The sequence below is a fragment of the Apostichopus japonicus genome, chromosome 19 (genome assembly GCF_037975245.1).
Source record: "Apostichopus japonicus isolate 1M-3 chromosome 19, ASM3797524v1, whole genome shotgun sequence".
In the NCBI taxonomy this organism is placed as follows: Eukaryota; Metazoa; Echinodermata; class Holothuroidea; order Aspidochirotida; family Stichopodidae; genus Apostichopus; species Apostichopus japonicus.
In genome coordinates this window covers 13,206,562-13,223,187 of record NC_092579.1, presented here as the reverse complement: position 1 = coordinate 13,223,187, position 16,626 = coordinate 13,206,562, and the positions used below count along the sequence as shown (strand labels likewise).

Genomic DNA, 16,626 nt, shown 5'->3' with positions numbered 1-16,626 from the left:
GGATTTGGCAACACCATAAAGAGGAAAACAAGTTGCGACAGAGCAAATGTTTTCACAATGATATTACGTCCTATAGGGGTCAAACCTCTAGATGACCATAATTCTCAAAGTATTCTTAAGTCTACAAAGTTTCGGTTGATAATTCATCCGGAACAGATCATTGCCATCACCCGTTAAAGTGATCCCAAGCATCTGAACTGGTCCATGCGTAATAGACTAATAGTAATATTAAAGTCATATACTGCCGCTGGAATATGATTACTAAATGGGCCCAGCGGAAAAAGACTAGACTTGGACATATTCATAGACAAACCGGAAGCTTCTTTTAACTGTTTAAAAATACAAATCATCTCCGCAATCGTGGTAACACTGCCAGCAAGAAAAAGTGTTGTGTCGTCGGCATATTGCATAATTTTTACTTCTGTGTTACTTATTCTAAAACCCATGGACGTCAACAGGTGGGGGACGGGGGGGACATGTCCCCCCACTTTCAAAAGTGGAGGGGATATCATATCATTTGTCCCACCCACTTTTCAGAGTAGTTATTAAAAAAAATCACATGCATATGCGCGATTTTCTATTTAAGGTCAAGAAATCTGGACTCCCTGGGCCCCTGCTATCTATCACTTGCACCGTCATTTATCTCCCATTCTCCCAATATCCTAAATCTGCCCATTTAATTCGTTCGGGGGGGGGGGGGTGGGGAGACCATTCGAAAGTGTATTGAATCTTGCACACATGTTGTTTGTATGGGTTCCAAGGGATTAGGTAAGCCATACAGGTAGATGGTGATGAGTTACTATGTTCATATCACTACCTCCAGTCCCTGGACTGGACGGACGAATAGGGGTGTAGGGGTCAAGTAATTAAGGCTACATGTATTCGCCGGATATGGTAGATCTTTATTGTTGAGTGCCGGCTAGGCGCTACACACGCTCTGCGCGCGGTGCCTTTTTCTGATTATTATTATTATTAAAGTACCTGGGCACATAGCAACTGACGTCTCGCACCTACATGCATGTATTATATATACCACTCCACTCATCCCGGAGGTGACGGCGCCACTTTTTCAATATTTCGTTTGAGATGGACGCTGTGTAATTCGTCTCCCTTGGTGTCAGAACGGCATCTTTCTACCAGTACTTTCTGTCGGAATTTAGTTTTGTGAGACAAAATTTCTCCTCACAGATCTGGTTCTGATGTAACTAAAAACGACTCAGGAAGGCCGTCTCCTGCGATCTAGGGGGTCTTATGTACCCAAAATTTTCTGGTACGCTACGCGCCAACCAATGGTGGCGCTCCGCTTAGATAGTATAGTGTCCCCCTCACTTTCTGAAACCTGCTGACGCCCATGCTAAAACCCTTAAAAATCTCATTATTCTGTACTTTTATGGCAAATACCTCGGCCACCAAGATAAATAAATATGGGCTTAATGGGCATCCCTGACGGACCCCCGTTGAAGCGGAAAGAATCCCGTCGAATAACCATTATTACAAATACAACTATGTAATGTATGTAATGTTATGTAATGTAATATAATATAATATTGTAATAATATCATTATATTATTTCAATTATTTCAATTATTAATATTATTGATATTATTGATATTATTCATATTATTTATCATTCATTTCATTTCAAATCATTTCTTTCAAGGATATCATAAAAGATAATTATTCTTAATTGTGATACACATTTAGCATACTGGGCATTAAACTCAGAGACACATTTAACCAAAAAAAAGTTAATGACCTGAACTAATTAGCAACACAACTTTTATTGTGTGAAGGAAAATAATAAATATTATTTTCTTACTACACGGTTATTTAGCATATACTCGAATTAACTGTCCTGAGCCTGTTTGAGTTACATTTATGGAAATAAAAAATCACTGACCACTAAGTTCGGCATTCAAATCTTTCTTTCGTAGGTGCAAATCGCGACGTCTCCTCTTAGTCGTTGTTACACTTATGTCCAAGGCGAATGGGCCCCCCAAAATAGGCCAACACAAAAAAAAAAAAAAAATCAAACTTAAAACCATTTACTTACTGTGTAGTGTACAGAAAATAACACTTTAAATTACGATATCTCCAAAACGGAAAATGAAAATTCTACCCCACAACCATCCCCCATCTCTCGGGATTATGATAACAATTTCAGCATCGATCTAGGTCGACCAAAATAACCTGTCGTGTACTGTTTGCTACGGCGAGCTCAATGGTGACTTTCCCGAGTCGATTGGAGCAACGGTTCGGGAGATATGCGCCCTCAAAGTCGAAAAACGGCGACATCTCGCGCGTACGCATCTTTCACCTATAGGGTAAATGCACTTTCCCGGCGTCGGATGGAGCAACAATTATTTGTGCGAATAGGGCAACTTGTCTTCTATTCGCCAAAAATATTACCTTCTCGGATGTGGTCCCTATCAAAAGTTGAAGGGGAGGCGGGTAACCGCGGGCGACGTTTCGGGCGGTTACGTGTGCAAACGAAGCGTATATCTCGAGAACGCGATAACATACGAGAGTGCAGTTTTCAGATATGAAATCAGCGTCAAATTCTGAGTCGGATAGGCGTAGTTCCGACCGATTTCACTTTGCGACCAAATTCGATGAATGTTTTCAAGGGGGCGTTCCGCGCGCTTCTCTTTTGTCGTGTGACGCACATTTTCTGGTACCCTCCCCCCTCCAAAAAAAAAACTCCCCCCAGTGGTGATAGGACTGGGCCATGCACTCTACGTTGTTAGAAGTCGCGCTATGTCGGCACACAGCTCAAGTTTAGTCGGCAAAATTATACCCTACACCCCCCTAAGAAAAACACAATGGTGCAATCCGTTTCTCCGTATCTCGTTCCGTTTTGAGTCATTATTAGTTTCGATTTATAGCATATTTCTGCTGGCCATAACTCAATAACGCAATATGCTACGAAGTCGGGACATGGCGCAATCTATCCGACGCGGAGAGTTCTATCATATATGTCCCAAACAATTCAGTTCCTAGAAGAAAATCTAAAAACGGCGTTTTATGCCTTTCCGAGCCTCAAATCGTCCTAAAAGTAGCAATAGTGCGGACTTATTAACTGCAAATTCAGGCGTAAAATGTAACATGTACGCGTCTTGGTGTTCGATTCCTATTTTGAACGCTAGTGTTAAGATTCTGAACACTTTTCTCCATTTTTTAAACGCCCGGACGCTTATTCGAACACTAAGTTATTGCTTCATTTTAGAACGCCTGGACGCTTATTTGGGAACACCTTACCGTATTTCAACGCCTTCAACTTCGGACGCCTAAAGTGTTCAATTTCTGAACGCCTAGTGTTCAAATTCTGAACGCCTAATGTTCTATTTCCGAACATCCCGTGTTTTATTCTCAGAAATAGAACATTAGACGTTTGGATATAATACACCAACGTTCAGCAAAGTTGAGCACTAGCGTTCAGGAGTTGAACACAGTGGCGTCGCCTAGAGGGGGCCGAGGAGGCATGTGCCCCCTGGAAAACATTATGCCCCCCCCCCCCTCCCCAAACTGAGATTTGGGATTTTCAAAAAAAAAAAAAGAAAAAAAAAAGAAAAAAAAAAGAGAAATACAGGAAGGAGAGAGGACTGACCCAAAGGAATATTTCGAAAATGTAGGTTTTGCTGCAGGGGGTAGGGTGAAGCATGGTCTTAAAATGTGTGGCTCATATTCTCTGCAAAATTATGCATCCGCCACCATCTGGTGGTGCCCCCACCCCCATAGGACTGTTGTTGCCCCCCCCCCCCCCAGGATAAAACGTCTGTTGAGGCCACTGGTTGAACACTATAGGCGTCCGCGAAAATGGAGGACGTCTTTGGCACTTGTATGACGCACTTCTCTCCTATGATGAATCCCGAACCTTTTTTTCACATTATGGATTAAGAACCCTTTGATCGATTATGAATATCGGACCCTTTCTCCTATTATGAATATCGGGCAGGGGGCCACCTGTCCACAGCGTGCTAAGGTACACCACAGTGCTCTCGTGCGCTCGTGCGCTCATCAGATCATCAGATCAACACAGAAACACTATACTCATACAAGAACATAAAGGACTTGTACAAGAGAGAACCATGACCTGTCAGTTCTGTCATCCTGCCTATATCCTGCCTATATCAACTGACAGTAATGTGTACCAAAACAAATTGCTTAACATAAGTTAAACATCCATCAAGATGGTTATTTCAACTATACTTGGGAAGGTTTAATACTACCTTTGGATAAATGTTACACAATTCTATAAAAGCATACATTTAGAAATACCAAGTTATCCGTCATTAGACCTGTTTATCTCATTACAAATCGATCGCTATTTCGTGATTGGTTCTTTTCTAACATTACGTCATATCACAATTCATTCTACGTTCGTCGCATCTTTAAAACGGGGTATACACATCATTAACTGTTACGTGATATCATAAGACACAATAAAATTACAACTACAAACCGTGAGAATTAAGTAAATTTCAACTAATGCGAGGGTACACGTTTTACATTTATGCAAATTAGGCAGATTCCCGTAGACACAGATTCTACACATGATCTTAGCCAGAAGGCCGAAAAGCGATCGCTTTCGATTTTTAAGAAAAGTCACACAGGAAAGAACCTGGGGACCAAGCAAAGAACCGACTGATCCGCTCTCAACCCCAGTTCCCTTGTGTCAAGACTCTGACTATGTGATCATCGTCACGTGTGTATCTCGATTCCACCTAGAAGGGGAACATAATAATACTTTTAAGAAAACTATGTGATCCTCGTCAGGTGTGTACCACGAAAGAGAACATAGGGAGAACTTGATGCTACACATGTTAAGAACAGTCACCCAGTACTTTAATCTAGCCTGTATTGTCACGTAACCAGGTAAAGTATATTGTACCACAAAAATAGCTTTATATATGTAAAATTCTTCCTCAAAATGCTTGTTTCAACTAATTGAGATGGTTTATTATGACATTTACGATAAATGTTAAAATTTTAAATCTGAAACATTTAGAAATACCAAGTTATCCGTCATAAGACATGTGGTTTAACACATTAAAAAACGATTGCTATTTCGTGATTGGTTCTTTTCTAACATTACGTCATATCACAATTCAATCTACGTTCGTCGCATCTTTGAAACGGGGCATACACATCATTAATTGTTACGTGATATCATGAGACACAAAAATATTTACTACTACAAACCGTGAGAAACAAGTAAAATTCAACTTATGCGAGGGTACACGTTTAACGTGACATTTATGCAAATTGGGCAAATTCCCGTAGACACAGATTCTACACATGATCTTAGCCAGAAGGCCGAAAAGCGATCGCCACCAAACAGCTAATACCGACTGCCCCGCTCTCGTCCCCAGTTCCCTTGCATCAAGACTGTGACTGTGTGATCATCTATGTCAGGTGTGTTTCACGGTTCCACTAGAAGGGTTCCCCTAGAAGGGGAACAAAATGCTATTTTTGTAAGAAAAGCCACCCAGGAAAAAACCTGGCCAATAAAAGCCAACTTCGAACCGACTGATTTGCTCTTAACCCCAGTCATCTTACATCAAGACTGACTGTGTGATACTTTTAAGAAAAGTCACCCAGGAAAGAACCTGGGCACGAAAACCAAACAACCGAACGACTGATCCGCTCTCAACACCAGTCCCCTTGCATCGAGACTGCGTGATACTGTTTAAGAAAAAGTCGCCCAGGAAAGAACATGGGCACGAAAACCAAACTACCGAACGACTGATCCGCTCTCAACCCCAGTCCCCTTGCATTGGGACTGTGATTGTGTGATCATATTCGTAAGGTGTGCATCACCATTCCCCTCGAAAGGGAACAGATACTACACATGATCTTAGCCAAAAGGCCGAGAAGCGATGTGTGATCATCGTCAGGTGGTCGTTATGATGGTTCCCTAGAAGGGGATCATAATGATACTTTGATCCAGCCTATATTGTCTCGTAACAACATACAGTAACATGTGCCACAAAAATAGCTTACTAAGTAAAACCTTCATCAAGATGGTTATTTTGACTATTTGCGAAGGTTTATTCACAACATTTACGATAAATTTTAGAATTCTAAAATTAGATACATGCTCATTAAAAACCGATTGCTGTTTTGTGATTGGTTCTTCTCTTCGTTTATAATAAACCGCTTAGAGTATACATTTGCTTAAAACAGTGGCTGCTCAAAGAACCCTGTTGACAGGCTCGTATATTCATTATGATTAAATGGGGTGTACGTCGACTTCGAGAACTTACAGTTTGTGCATTATAATTACGACTATATATACTCAGAGGCGTATAAAAGGTTATTTCCGATTGTCTGCACTGTATAGTATTAGGTACATGGAAGTGCGTGAAAGGGGTATATCATTTTCGGACAGTGCTTGTCTTTCATAGCCATTTTGAAGCACAAAATAATTGCAGAAAAGAAGATTACTCTGAAATTGCGAAAATTTGGGAATGAATTTCCTTCATTCTCTGTTAAGGCTTGTATTTTACCAATTTATTAAGGGGGTTACTTAACCCCATTACTCCTACCACATTTCATTTCAGGATACTTTAGATCCCATATTCCGTGAACACAAGCAGATGGCGAAACTATATATGTACTTGTGATATCACCCTTACCTGGCAAATTTAGGCGTAAGGGGGGGGGGGGGACAACAAGAGCCAGCTTCACTTTTTTGGATCGACTTCTCGGGGTGTGACACCTCGCCGTATTTTATATCTTCTTTCTTTTCTAAAGTATACACGGAAAAGAAAGGTATTTAACATCTTACCTCTGTCATCTTAACAGAGTTACGTATTCTCATGATGAGCGAACAAACAAAAAAGAATTATAGAAATACCTAACACAAATTTTGTTATTCTGTTAGCCTGTCACGGAATGGTCGGCAACTAGCAACAACTTCCCGGTCAGTAAAAGGATTTTCACATAGCATACAAGTACGTTGATGTTCTCTAACTTGGGCAGGTAAAATTTATTGCATGAAGAGTATTGCATCTAGTTTTACTTAACATTGTACTGGCAGAAGGGTTGAAAGAGCCTTGTCTTTTGTATCTCGTGATATAATTTTGACTTCCGTCCAGAAAATTGTATCCATTAAACTTTTCTCAAATATGTTAAGCGGCTGAAAATTAACCTTTGTTTGAAACAATGTATCTCTTTAATGCGGCTGAATGAGAGGTGTACGTATCCGCAAAAGAATAACCAGCAGATTTGTAATGACATTATCCTTCACTGCGTTTTGCTTTGGAAACGGGTCGTATATATACAAAGTAGATCGACCCTTGTTTAGGATAGTAACACCTGTTTAGGGTAGTAGCATCGCCTGTTTAGGGTAGTAGCACCTCCTATTTAGAGTAGTAGCACCTCTTGTTTAAGGTAGTAGCACTACCTGTTTAGGGTAGTAGCACCTCCTGTTTAGGGTATTAGCACCTCCTGTTTAGAGTAGTAGCACCTCCTGTTTATATATAGTAGCACCTCCTGATGGTAGTAGCACCACCTGTTTAGGGTAGCAACGCCACCTGTGGTCCTTTTGGCGTTCCATACTTGGGAAGATGATGGCCTATTTACTGTTTGACAGTGTCTTCAAACGGCTGAGACTGCAAAGCGCAGGTCAATAAATCATGTCATGGAAATCCATATGCCTTATAGAAATCGAATTGATCGAGGTCGAAATGGAGGGGTAAGATATTATAGTCAGGAATACAGGTCCTGTGTAAACAATATTGAAATAATCTGTAGCTAATTTATCTCTCATCTGGCATAAGTGTTACGTTTTAGAGTCTTCAGAAGGGTGAGAAAAGGCAGTCGGCGTGAAAGTAGGATAAGATCAAATCGCGACGTGACCCTAGAACACACAAAAACCACATGCATACCCGTGTTATTTACTTCATGGGCATCGATTCATTTCTCACCGTTTTGGGGGTGGGTGTGGAGGAAGGCAGTGATGTGCTCACACTGGGCGGCACCGGGCGGCTGCGCCCAGCAGTTCTGAATGCCGCCCAGCACAAACAGTATTTTAATCATTTCCGCCGGCACTTTTTGGATGATAATTTAACAAATTTTACCATAACCAAAATCTGGGAGAATACATGGCACAGTATAGGAAAAATAGCACCACCTAAGCATACTTCATGTGCAAAATGTGTCCATTGGGGAGGGGGTACCCCACCCATGAGACCTCTCCCGGGTGTGGATCACATTACCGCACAATCTGCCCGGCACTCAAATATTCCTGAGCACATCCCTGGGAGGGTATATGGTAATTAACCTGGGCAAACTTAAGGAAGCTATCAAAAATTGTGTTTTTTTGGAGGGGGGGGGGGGGGTGAGTAAGAACTGGTAGGGTTTGGGAATCTTCCCTAAAGAGAATGTTGGTTTTGTAGGTCAGTACTGCGCGTTGGTTCAATTGAAACGAATCATTCAGTCAACTGCCTGACACAAATGCAATTGTTTGTGTGTGTATGCAGGCTATTAATGAAACTGATTTGAGCTGCCAATAGGGGGTGGGAAATGTTCATTAGTGACTATCTCTAAAGGCTCCAAATTAAAAACATTGACGGTGTACCCCCTCCCACACCACCATACCCTAATCGACGCCCAATATTTTCAGCAAATCATCTCACTTGATGTGTTCAATCACTTTGCTATATACAGTATTGAGTGAACTATTTAAGTTTCGCTCCTGCACCTTTAGGTTGCTGCACGAGACTTCGAATGGAGTGCTATCTTTGAGGAGGGCGAGAGTCCGAGCTTATACGTGGAGGCATGCCATCGATTTTAAACGGGTCGTGGTGGTGAACGGAGGGGCTATCTTGACCCTCTGATATTTTATTCGCTTCTCCAGTAGTAATTAAGAGTTGACCCACATCCCGACACAAGGGCCGCTGCTGTTAATCTCGAATTAGTTTGTGTATATCCTCAACTCTGAGTTAAAACTGTAAGCCGCTGACAACTGAGCCAGTAGTAATTACTGCATACTTAAGGGAAAACGTGAAAATTTTTACTGTACTTATAGAAGAGTGTATTGAGAATTTTTATTGAGGTTGTCAGCTTCCTCTGTATAAATACAATGCACTTGCCCAGACAGATAGGACCGGTATATACAAGGCTTCTGAGAACTAGTTGCCCAATTTCATTTTGATGCTTGTAAACCTATTTTGAAAGTTTCTCTTAAGTGAAAAGAATATTTCATAAGACAAAGGCGAATTTGAGATGTAAAAAAGTCGTGACAGTTTGGTCCATTGCTCAGGCTAATCCGGCATATCGTGACCTCTAACGCTCCCATTATTATCTTCAACAGTCTTTAAAAAAAATCAAGTAGAAACATAGTACACAGTGGAACCAATTTTAACGTATCGTAGATTTGATCAACAATAGTAGGTCCGTACTTTGTTTGCTGGAGGTTTTGATCGAATACTGAGACGATTGGTTCAATAGTCACAAAACTGAACAACAAACAAACACTGGGATAGATGTTCACTTATATCCCTTTGTTGATATTGATCGTCCCTTTGTTGTCATCTGTTTTTGACGGCGACTAACCTTAGTAGTCATTATTGTTTTTCTAGTGTTCATCGTACAGCACAGTTATTTTCGTCTAAATTGCTTCTTACTTCATATCCCTAAATGACACATGAGAAAAAAAAATCACTTCTGTTATTGGTGTAGACCGATGAAAGTTGATGATTTGGTGGAACACAATTTCTGTGGGGTGGAAGCGTGTACGTGTGTATTGCGCAATGTCACGGATTTGTCGCCCTCTAATTTTACGTCACATTGTAGACACATGCGTGCATGTCAATCTGGCACTGTCATACTGTTACGATGTACTATACCGTATGCATATATAGGCCCACGGTGTTTCACATATGTTACTTGTTAGCCTAAATAGCCTGACGTTAAAACTGTCTTGCGAACGAATTTGTTCTTTGAAAACAGGTTGAGAGGAGAGATAATCCGTCTCACCGGTGTTAAATAAAAATGGAAGAACAATTGATGGACAGTTGGGATCAACAGGATGATCCTGGTCCAGGGGATGCGGCAGAAAACTCCAGCATGTCCTCGCAGTTTTCCAATCTAAATGTCAACGCAAAGCCTTTCATACCCAATGTACATGCCCCAGAGTTTGTACCATCATTTACCCCGAAACCAGCGGAGGCTGACAACTGTAAGTTAAAAAAAAAACACTTTAAATGGGCAAAGGGTTTGTTAAAAATTATTTTAGTCATAACGATCAAATTGAATAACCTTACAGTAGGAACTTTCAAGCCAGGCTAGCCTAACACAAAACAGGACAAAAGGAATCTAACAATAGTAACATTAGGCTAAGTAAGGCATAGGTAAAGCAAATCCGAACCGTGGTAACACAAGCAGTGATCCGCAACGATGAAATTATAAAATCCCATCAGTTTGTTGATAATTCCCTTTCGTCCGTCTACGGATGTTACCAAATGCTTCTGTGACTAGGCAGACAATGTTATTTCTTTAACTTGTTAAAACAAGGGACATGAACTGAAGTTAGGCCTAGCCTACACCCTATTATGTTTCACACTGGCTTGCGGTTCCTTATTTATAGTTATACTGTAGCATGGTGGGCTCGTAATCGACGCACTTATGGATTTGATGAACAATATCTATTAAGGAAAACCCCAAAACACTTACCTGTATGCACCTCTGAAATAAAATGAATGCAAAATATTGATTCCTCAGTTCCCACAAAACGTACAGTTGAGAAGAAGCTGACCTGAGGACGTCTGCAATGTCAAGTCCGTTAGGATCTAGCGCCATTCCGCCATAGGTGCATACCACCATACCTTTCAGCCATATGTTTCGAACCTTTCCGCCATGGCAGAATGGATCAAAACCTATGGCAGAAAGGTTTATTTAAGGAAAGGATTTAACCGTGTTGTACAGGAATTTATCGGTGAAACTTTCGTTGAATCGCGTGGAAGGATACGTACAGTGTCTTCAAATGTGATGGTCCGCTGGATGGATTGAATTGTAGTTAGGACATATTTGGGGAAATGATACACAAACTTTAATGTACAGCTTTTAATTGTAAGTTCCTAAGAGTCGATACACTGTCTTCAATAATAGTTGGTTGAAAAAATCGAATTAAAGTAGGCTGATTGTTTATTAAAAAGTCTGATTCTGATTTTCGATTTAAGTGACCTATTTTGCGGGTCTAGGTAGAGTGAAGCAAAGCAATATATGGTGCACATACAATGCACCCACAATAATGTGCTCTTTCCGCCATACAAAAGTGCTTTACTGCCATTGCGGTAACATGGCGGAATGGCAGAAAGAGCACATTTTCTGTGGGGCAAAGTAACGATGGCGGAATGACACGGCCCCTAGTCCGTTAATACCCTGTAATTGACATATTTGTCCATATAAGCTTCCTGTGTGCATGCATCCATTGATTTTGTACACTGTTTGCCATGCTCTGAGCCTCTTCATGCATGACTAAATGTAGCAGACAGATCATTCTTACAGAGTAGTGGCGTCGTCTCAAGGGATTTGGGTCATTTTTAGAGGAAAATACTTGCAACATTTGGGGATTGTGTAAAAAGCTTGCAAATGATCCAAAAATTCATGGGCACGTACCTGAAATGGCATACTTGTGAAACACGTATCTCTGCTTAGGTGCGAAAAGGTAAGGTTGCCTGCAGCTTGGTTACCACAGTGATATCTAGGAATATTTAGAGGTGTTTCAATAGTCTCGAAGCCTTGTTGGAGTGATTTGAGGCAAATTTCATTGTTTCTCCATAGCAACACAAACAGCAATTTGCATTAAACTACGTATGTTAGGCTAAAAGTGATTCTGTGCATTTTGAAATAGGAAATAAATAAAACTGTTCATTTCAAAAGATGAGGTTTCACCCAAGCTAATTTTGCTAAACCCATTTCATTAATTAAAAAATCAATGATCTTAAGTATCAACAAATTTATCCACTGAAGAAAGATTACATTGATGTATTCTGTTATGAATTATGATGTGCCTCTTGATTTAAACAAGCCAATGAGAGAATGCACTGTAAAGCATATTCAGTACCAATGATTCCAATGAAGCTCTCCTTGCTCAAAGTACAGCTGATCATAGTTGCCACTATAGCAGACTCTGTGACAGCAGTAAATAAGGTGCAAAACCTAGCCTATGGTCACACATAATACTACACTTGGTACAGCACAGACATGATCATCTTCACAATATCTCTCTGACTAGGACTAATAGTGTAACTTTATAAGAACTGAATCTCTACTTAGGCTACATACAGCATACTAAGACCTAGGCCCTACAGTACTTACACTAGTAACAGTTAGCTCAAGTATTAACTGACATTCGATGAAGCTGAACACTGACTTACCATCTTAATTGTATATATTCAATTCAGCAATAATCTCGCTTCCAAAGTCGTATATGATATGAAAATAGTTTTGTGATAAAACCTAACGGAGAGGAAGAATTATGTTGTGAAGAAAACATCACTAAGCCTACTACTATCTCACAGGGTTAGTGTGTAGAATGTACAGTATACCTATCTTAGCATATCTGCAATACCATTATCAGTACGAAATACTGCTGCCGGTGTAGCAGGACCGGACCATGGGACTAAATAAACACAGGCCATGAGATGTTAAGTGACCGCCAATGTGGGAGAAGCCCGCAATGGCTTATGGATTGCATCTTCTACTTCTACTCACAGTGTTTCATCAACTGGTGACACTGTCGCTGTTTAGTGTTGCATATTCATCACTAAACTCGCATCGAGGCATGGTCTAGTTCTTATGATGAGAGCAGTTTTTCAAAAATGCTTTCAAAAGTTTACCGTTTGTGAGCCATTTCTGTTAGTTTTAACAACTATCACTGTCATTGTCAGTTATTAAATGAACTTTTTCATCCATGCACAACACCGGTGGTACATTGAAAAATAAGGAAATATATAACATCAAACATTATCTGATGTATTTCCTTTCGTGAAACGCACGTAATCACTTCGAGCAATCTTTCAACACAAAGTTAGGCTTATTTGGGTAAATAAGGATGGCACTCTTATTTCATATATACAGTCATAGGGTTAGTAAGCATTGCAAGCAGGTCTTATTAAGCCGATGGTCAGGTAATGGTGAACATGCAATTGCTCTTCGGATAATGGTGTGGTTGGCTAATTATTCAAGAAAAAGAGCAGCCAAAATTTGTGTGGGCTTCAAAACAAAGTAATTTATTGTAACAAATATGAAACTAAATGTCCAGAGAAATGTTCCCTCCTTCCAGATTACCCCCACCCCTCCCTCCTTTTTTATTCTGTAAGATGATAGTTCGTTCAAGCTACTATTATGGTCAGTTGTGTCTATTAAAACTTTCAGAGCTGGATTGTGTGCATTGAATAGACATTAATATATATTCTTATATCTGCCTTGATGTTCTCTCTAGCTGTGATCATTTGGAAAAGCAAGAATGCCATCCTTATTCAGCAAATGATTTGGCCAATAGTCCAAGTACAGTTATATACAAACTTCATTAAAACCATGGAAGAGCCTATACCTTGTGTTTGTGGCAGTTTATGATGTAACCCCAAAGACTGAAGAGTAGCATTGATGCTAGTATAAGCTGTTGTAAAGTGTGTCTATGGCAGGGATATAAAAGGGGGAGAGGGTATTGACTAACCCATTCTAAAAGTATGAAATTCATGGCCTGCATATCAAATTTGTGTCATGGAAATGTAAGCCTTTAGTGGTAACATGGTTTCATTGTGCCAAGGTTATTGTAACCAAACTTTACAAGGAAAAAACAAGTTCGAGTCGATCAACTGTCCCTTACCTTTCCTCTGGCCTCTCTCATTGCTTTCTCTCACCCACTCTCCCTTCCCCTGGCACCCTCGCCCTTTCTGATCCTGCTCCCTGAGCCCTCTCCCTTCCACGTAGCCCTCCATCCCATGTACTTGTATGTCAAGTTATGGGACCATTTTAGCGGACTTTGTCATGTTAGGTACCCGAAATGAATATTCAAAATTTGTAATATTTACAGTATCATCTATAGAACTTTGAACTATGCTCATATATGTTGCCCTCTAGAGACTACACTGAACAAGGTAACAATTTCAAAACAAACATTGTGTCACTTGTTTCATGGAATTTTTTTTATCCTTCCAGCAACTGTTGAAGAAGCTGAAGTTGAAACAGAGACACCAGCAGAAACTACAGCAGGTAACATTCAGTTTATCATCTTCATATCTATAGATGTGCATTCATGACAGCATTCTGCCTGTACATCCCCATGGTAGTTAGAATGAAGAGAAATGAGAAGATATGTGATGATATGATAAAGATTTGTGGCGGTCAGAACTGTATAAAAGAATGTCTATGAAAGAATTCGCTTAATTATCCGCTCACAGTCATGGTGGAATACCCTAAGGTGATTGTCCTCTAGCAATGTTCCATGACTTAAAAGTGGGCCTCCAGGGCTTGACATAAGCCTCAAAAAGGGCACCGCAAAAATGCCATTGGTAGGTTCCAATGGTGAAGGGCATTGTGGGGAATGGGAACGGCATGACAGCAAAAATGAATCTGAGGAAGGGCACTGACAGCAGTTTTCATCTACGTAGTGCTTTGACATTTGAGGAGCAGTAAAAAGTGTCTAATCAGACAATTTCATTATGGATTACAGTAAAAATACAAGGTTGAGACTACAAATTAATTATTTTCCAGAACGAAAGTTTTATTCACAGTTTTCCAAACAATAATGGCAGCGAATGACAACAACATTCTCAAGACAGCATAATTTTTTATTAAATTTTGCAAATTATGACTGTTGACATGTAAAAAATGCCTCATGGGCCGCTAATACTATATTCCTCTGTTCGGTGGTCGCCTTGCAGGCGCCTCCAATCCATCATGATATCGATGTTCAACAAACTGTTTCAATTGGTGTAGGAATAATGAATATTCAACACTTGTACATGTTTATGAATGCTTTTAAAACGCATTACCTACTGAGTACACTCAACCCACTCCCTGTGATAAATGGTTATACTGGATTTTAAATGATGTCTTCGCTGTACGTTGACAAGTGGAGGGAATGCTCTGTGAAGTTTGTGAATAAACCATGTAGGCTGTTCAAGTTCAATATTGGGATTTTAGAAAATAAAAAATGTTATAGACATCCAAGCTGGTGGACAAATAGCAGTGTCAACTGTATTTATGGCCTACAAAATTTCATATCAAAGTTTATTGTTTGGTCTCAAGCCATCCTTTTAAGAAGTTGCGATAACATGAAACATAATCAGCAAGAAGATGAAGGGCTTTACCAGCTTTGTTTATTGCTATGAATGTATTTACTCTGTATTTAGATGCTACTGGCCCTGAGATGACAGAGACAGTGGAAGATGAAGAAGAAGAGGAAGAAGAAGAGGAAAAAGAAGAGGAAGAAGAAGATATTTCAACTCCTTCACCAGATGAAGAATTGTCGACAGGTAATGTTTGCTTTGTGACCTTGGGGCACCACCGACTGAAAAAGGGTACCTTTCCAAGAAAAGAAAAATTGTAACTTGTATGTGACCATTCTTCCCAATATTGGAGCAAAATGTTCAAAACTTTACAATTCCGCTACTAGAGGATCTCTTTGAGAGTCTTTGTACAAGTTTTAACGGTATTCAAGAAATGTTGAAACCTAATAAATTTGTGAAAAAAAATATGAACATTTTATCAGTCCGGCCAATTGACATTTTCCTCAGGCTTCTATTTTTCTTCTATCTTATTTTTCTGTTCATTCTAGATAATGAGGTGGAACCCATAAAACCCACAGCATCTCCTAGTCCACCGACATCAAAAAAAAAGGAACCTGTGCAAGAGGAGATCAAGTCAAAGAAAGAACCGGTTAATGTAGTTTTCATTGGTCATGTCGGTAAGTGGCAGGTTTCATTTAAAAGGTTGAGAGAGAAAACTGGTTCCACTGACTTGCTGGTTTCGTCATTGATCAAACTTGTTTCTTTTTTTCTTGTAGTAGATTTATTGAGTCAGTTCTTGTCCGTTAGTTGCAGGCATATGGCTGTCTAGAAAACACCTGCTTGTATTGAGAAAAGAATTGGGCCTTCAGTAGTGTTGTTCTCTAAGTACTGTTTGTGTTTGTGACTCTGGTTTCATAGGAAGGCAAGGATTCTGGTCTCAGTTTAGGAAAGAAGGCAGGTTAGGAAGACAAGAGATCCCACTCTGTTTAAGGCAGGATACAATATTGAGCCTAAACTGGATTTCTGAGAATTCACAGAATTCTGTGATTCTTTTTAGCCTCTACCATTTAACAAGCTACCATTTATGTTTTATTACTTAGGCAGCATTAATTATACTTTACGAAAAAGGAAATCTGATAAAAAACATTAAAAAAACATGATGTACAGCGTTTTCTTTTTCATCAATCTGGACCAAGCGACACAGATTTGAGTTAATTCACACAACAGATACGGCTCTGATTTTCACATAGACAGACACACAGTGTGCACTTGATCGCAAGGTTATCTTGTAGGTCTTGACACTAATACTGTTAGGAAACAAATATTAATTATCATGATAGTTTTAATTATGCATGAAATGGATGACAACATAGATAGTTCT

The 16,626-nt window shown here is 39.9% G+C and overlaps 1 protein-coding gene and 1 pseudogene across 1 annotated transcript in view; one reads left to right on the top strand and one right to left on the bottom strand.

Moving 5' to 3' along the window:
* Positions 1-5,787: 5,787 nt before the first annotated feature.
* LOC139960722 (U2 spliceosomal RNA) lies at positions 5,788-5,881 on the bottom strand (annotated as a pseudogene).
* Positions 5,882-9,831: 3,950 nt separating this feature from the next.
* Positions 9,832-16,626, top strand: part of LOC139959495 (eukaryotic peptide chain release factor GTP-binding subunit ERF3A-like) — a 20,040-nt gene continuing 13,245 nt past the window's right edge. Inside the window, exons 1-4 of the mRNA XM_071957151.1 lie at positions 9,832-10,186; positions 14,173-14,226; positions 15,369-15,491; positions 15,794-15,922. Of these exons, the coding sequence (XP_071813252.1) occupies positions 10,000-10,186; positions 14,173-14,226; positions 15,369-15,491; positions 15,794-15,922 (493 nt within the window). The 5' untranslated portion in view covers positions 9,832-9,999. The remainder of the gene's footprint in view (positions 10,187-14,172; positions 14,227-15,368; positions 15,492-15,793; positions 15,923-16,626) is intronic.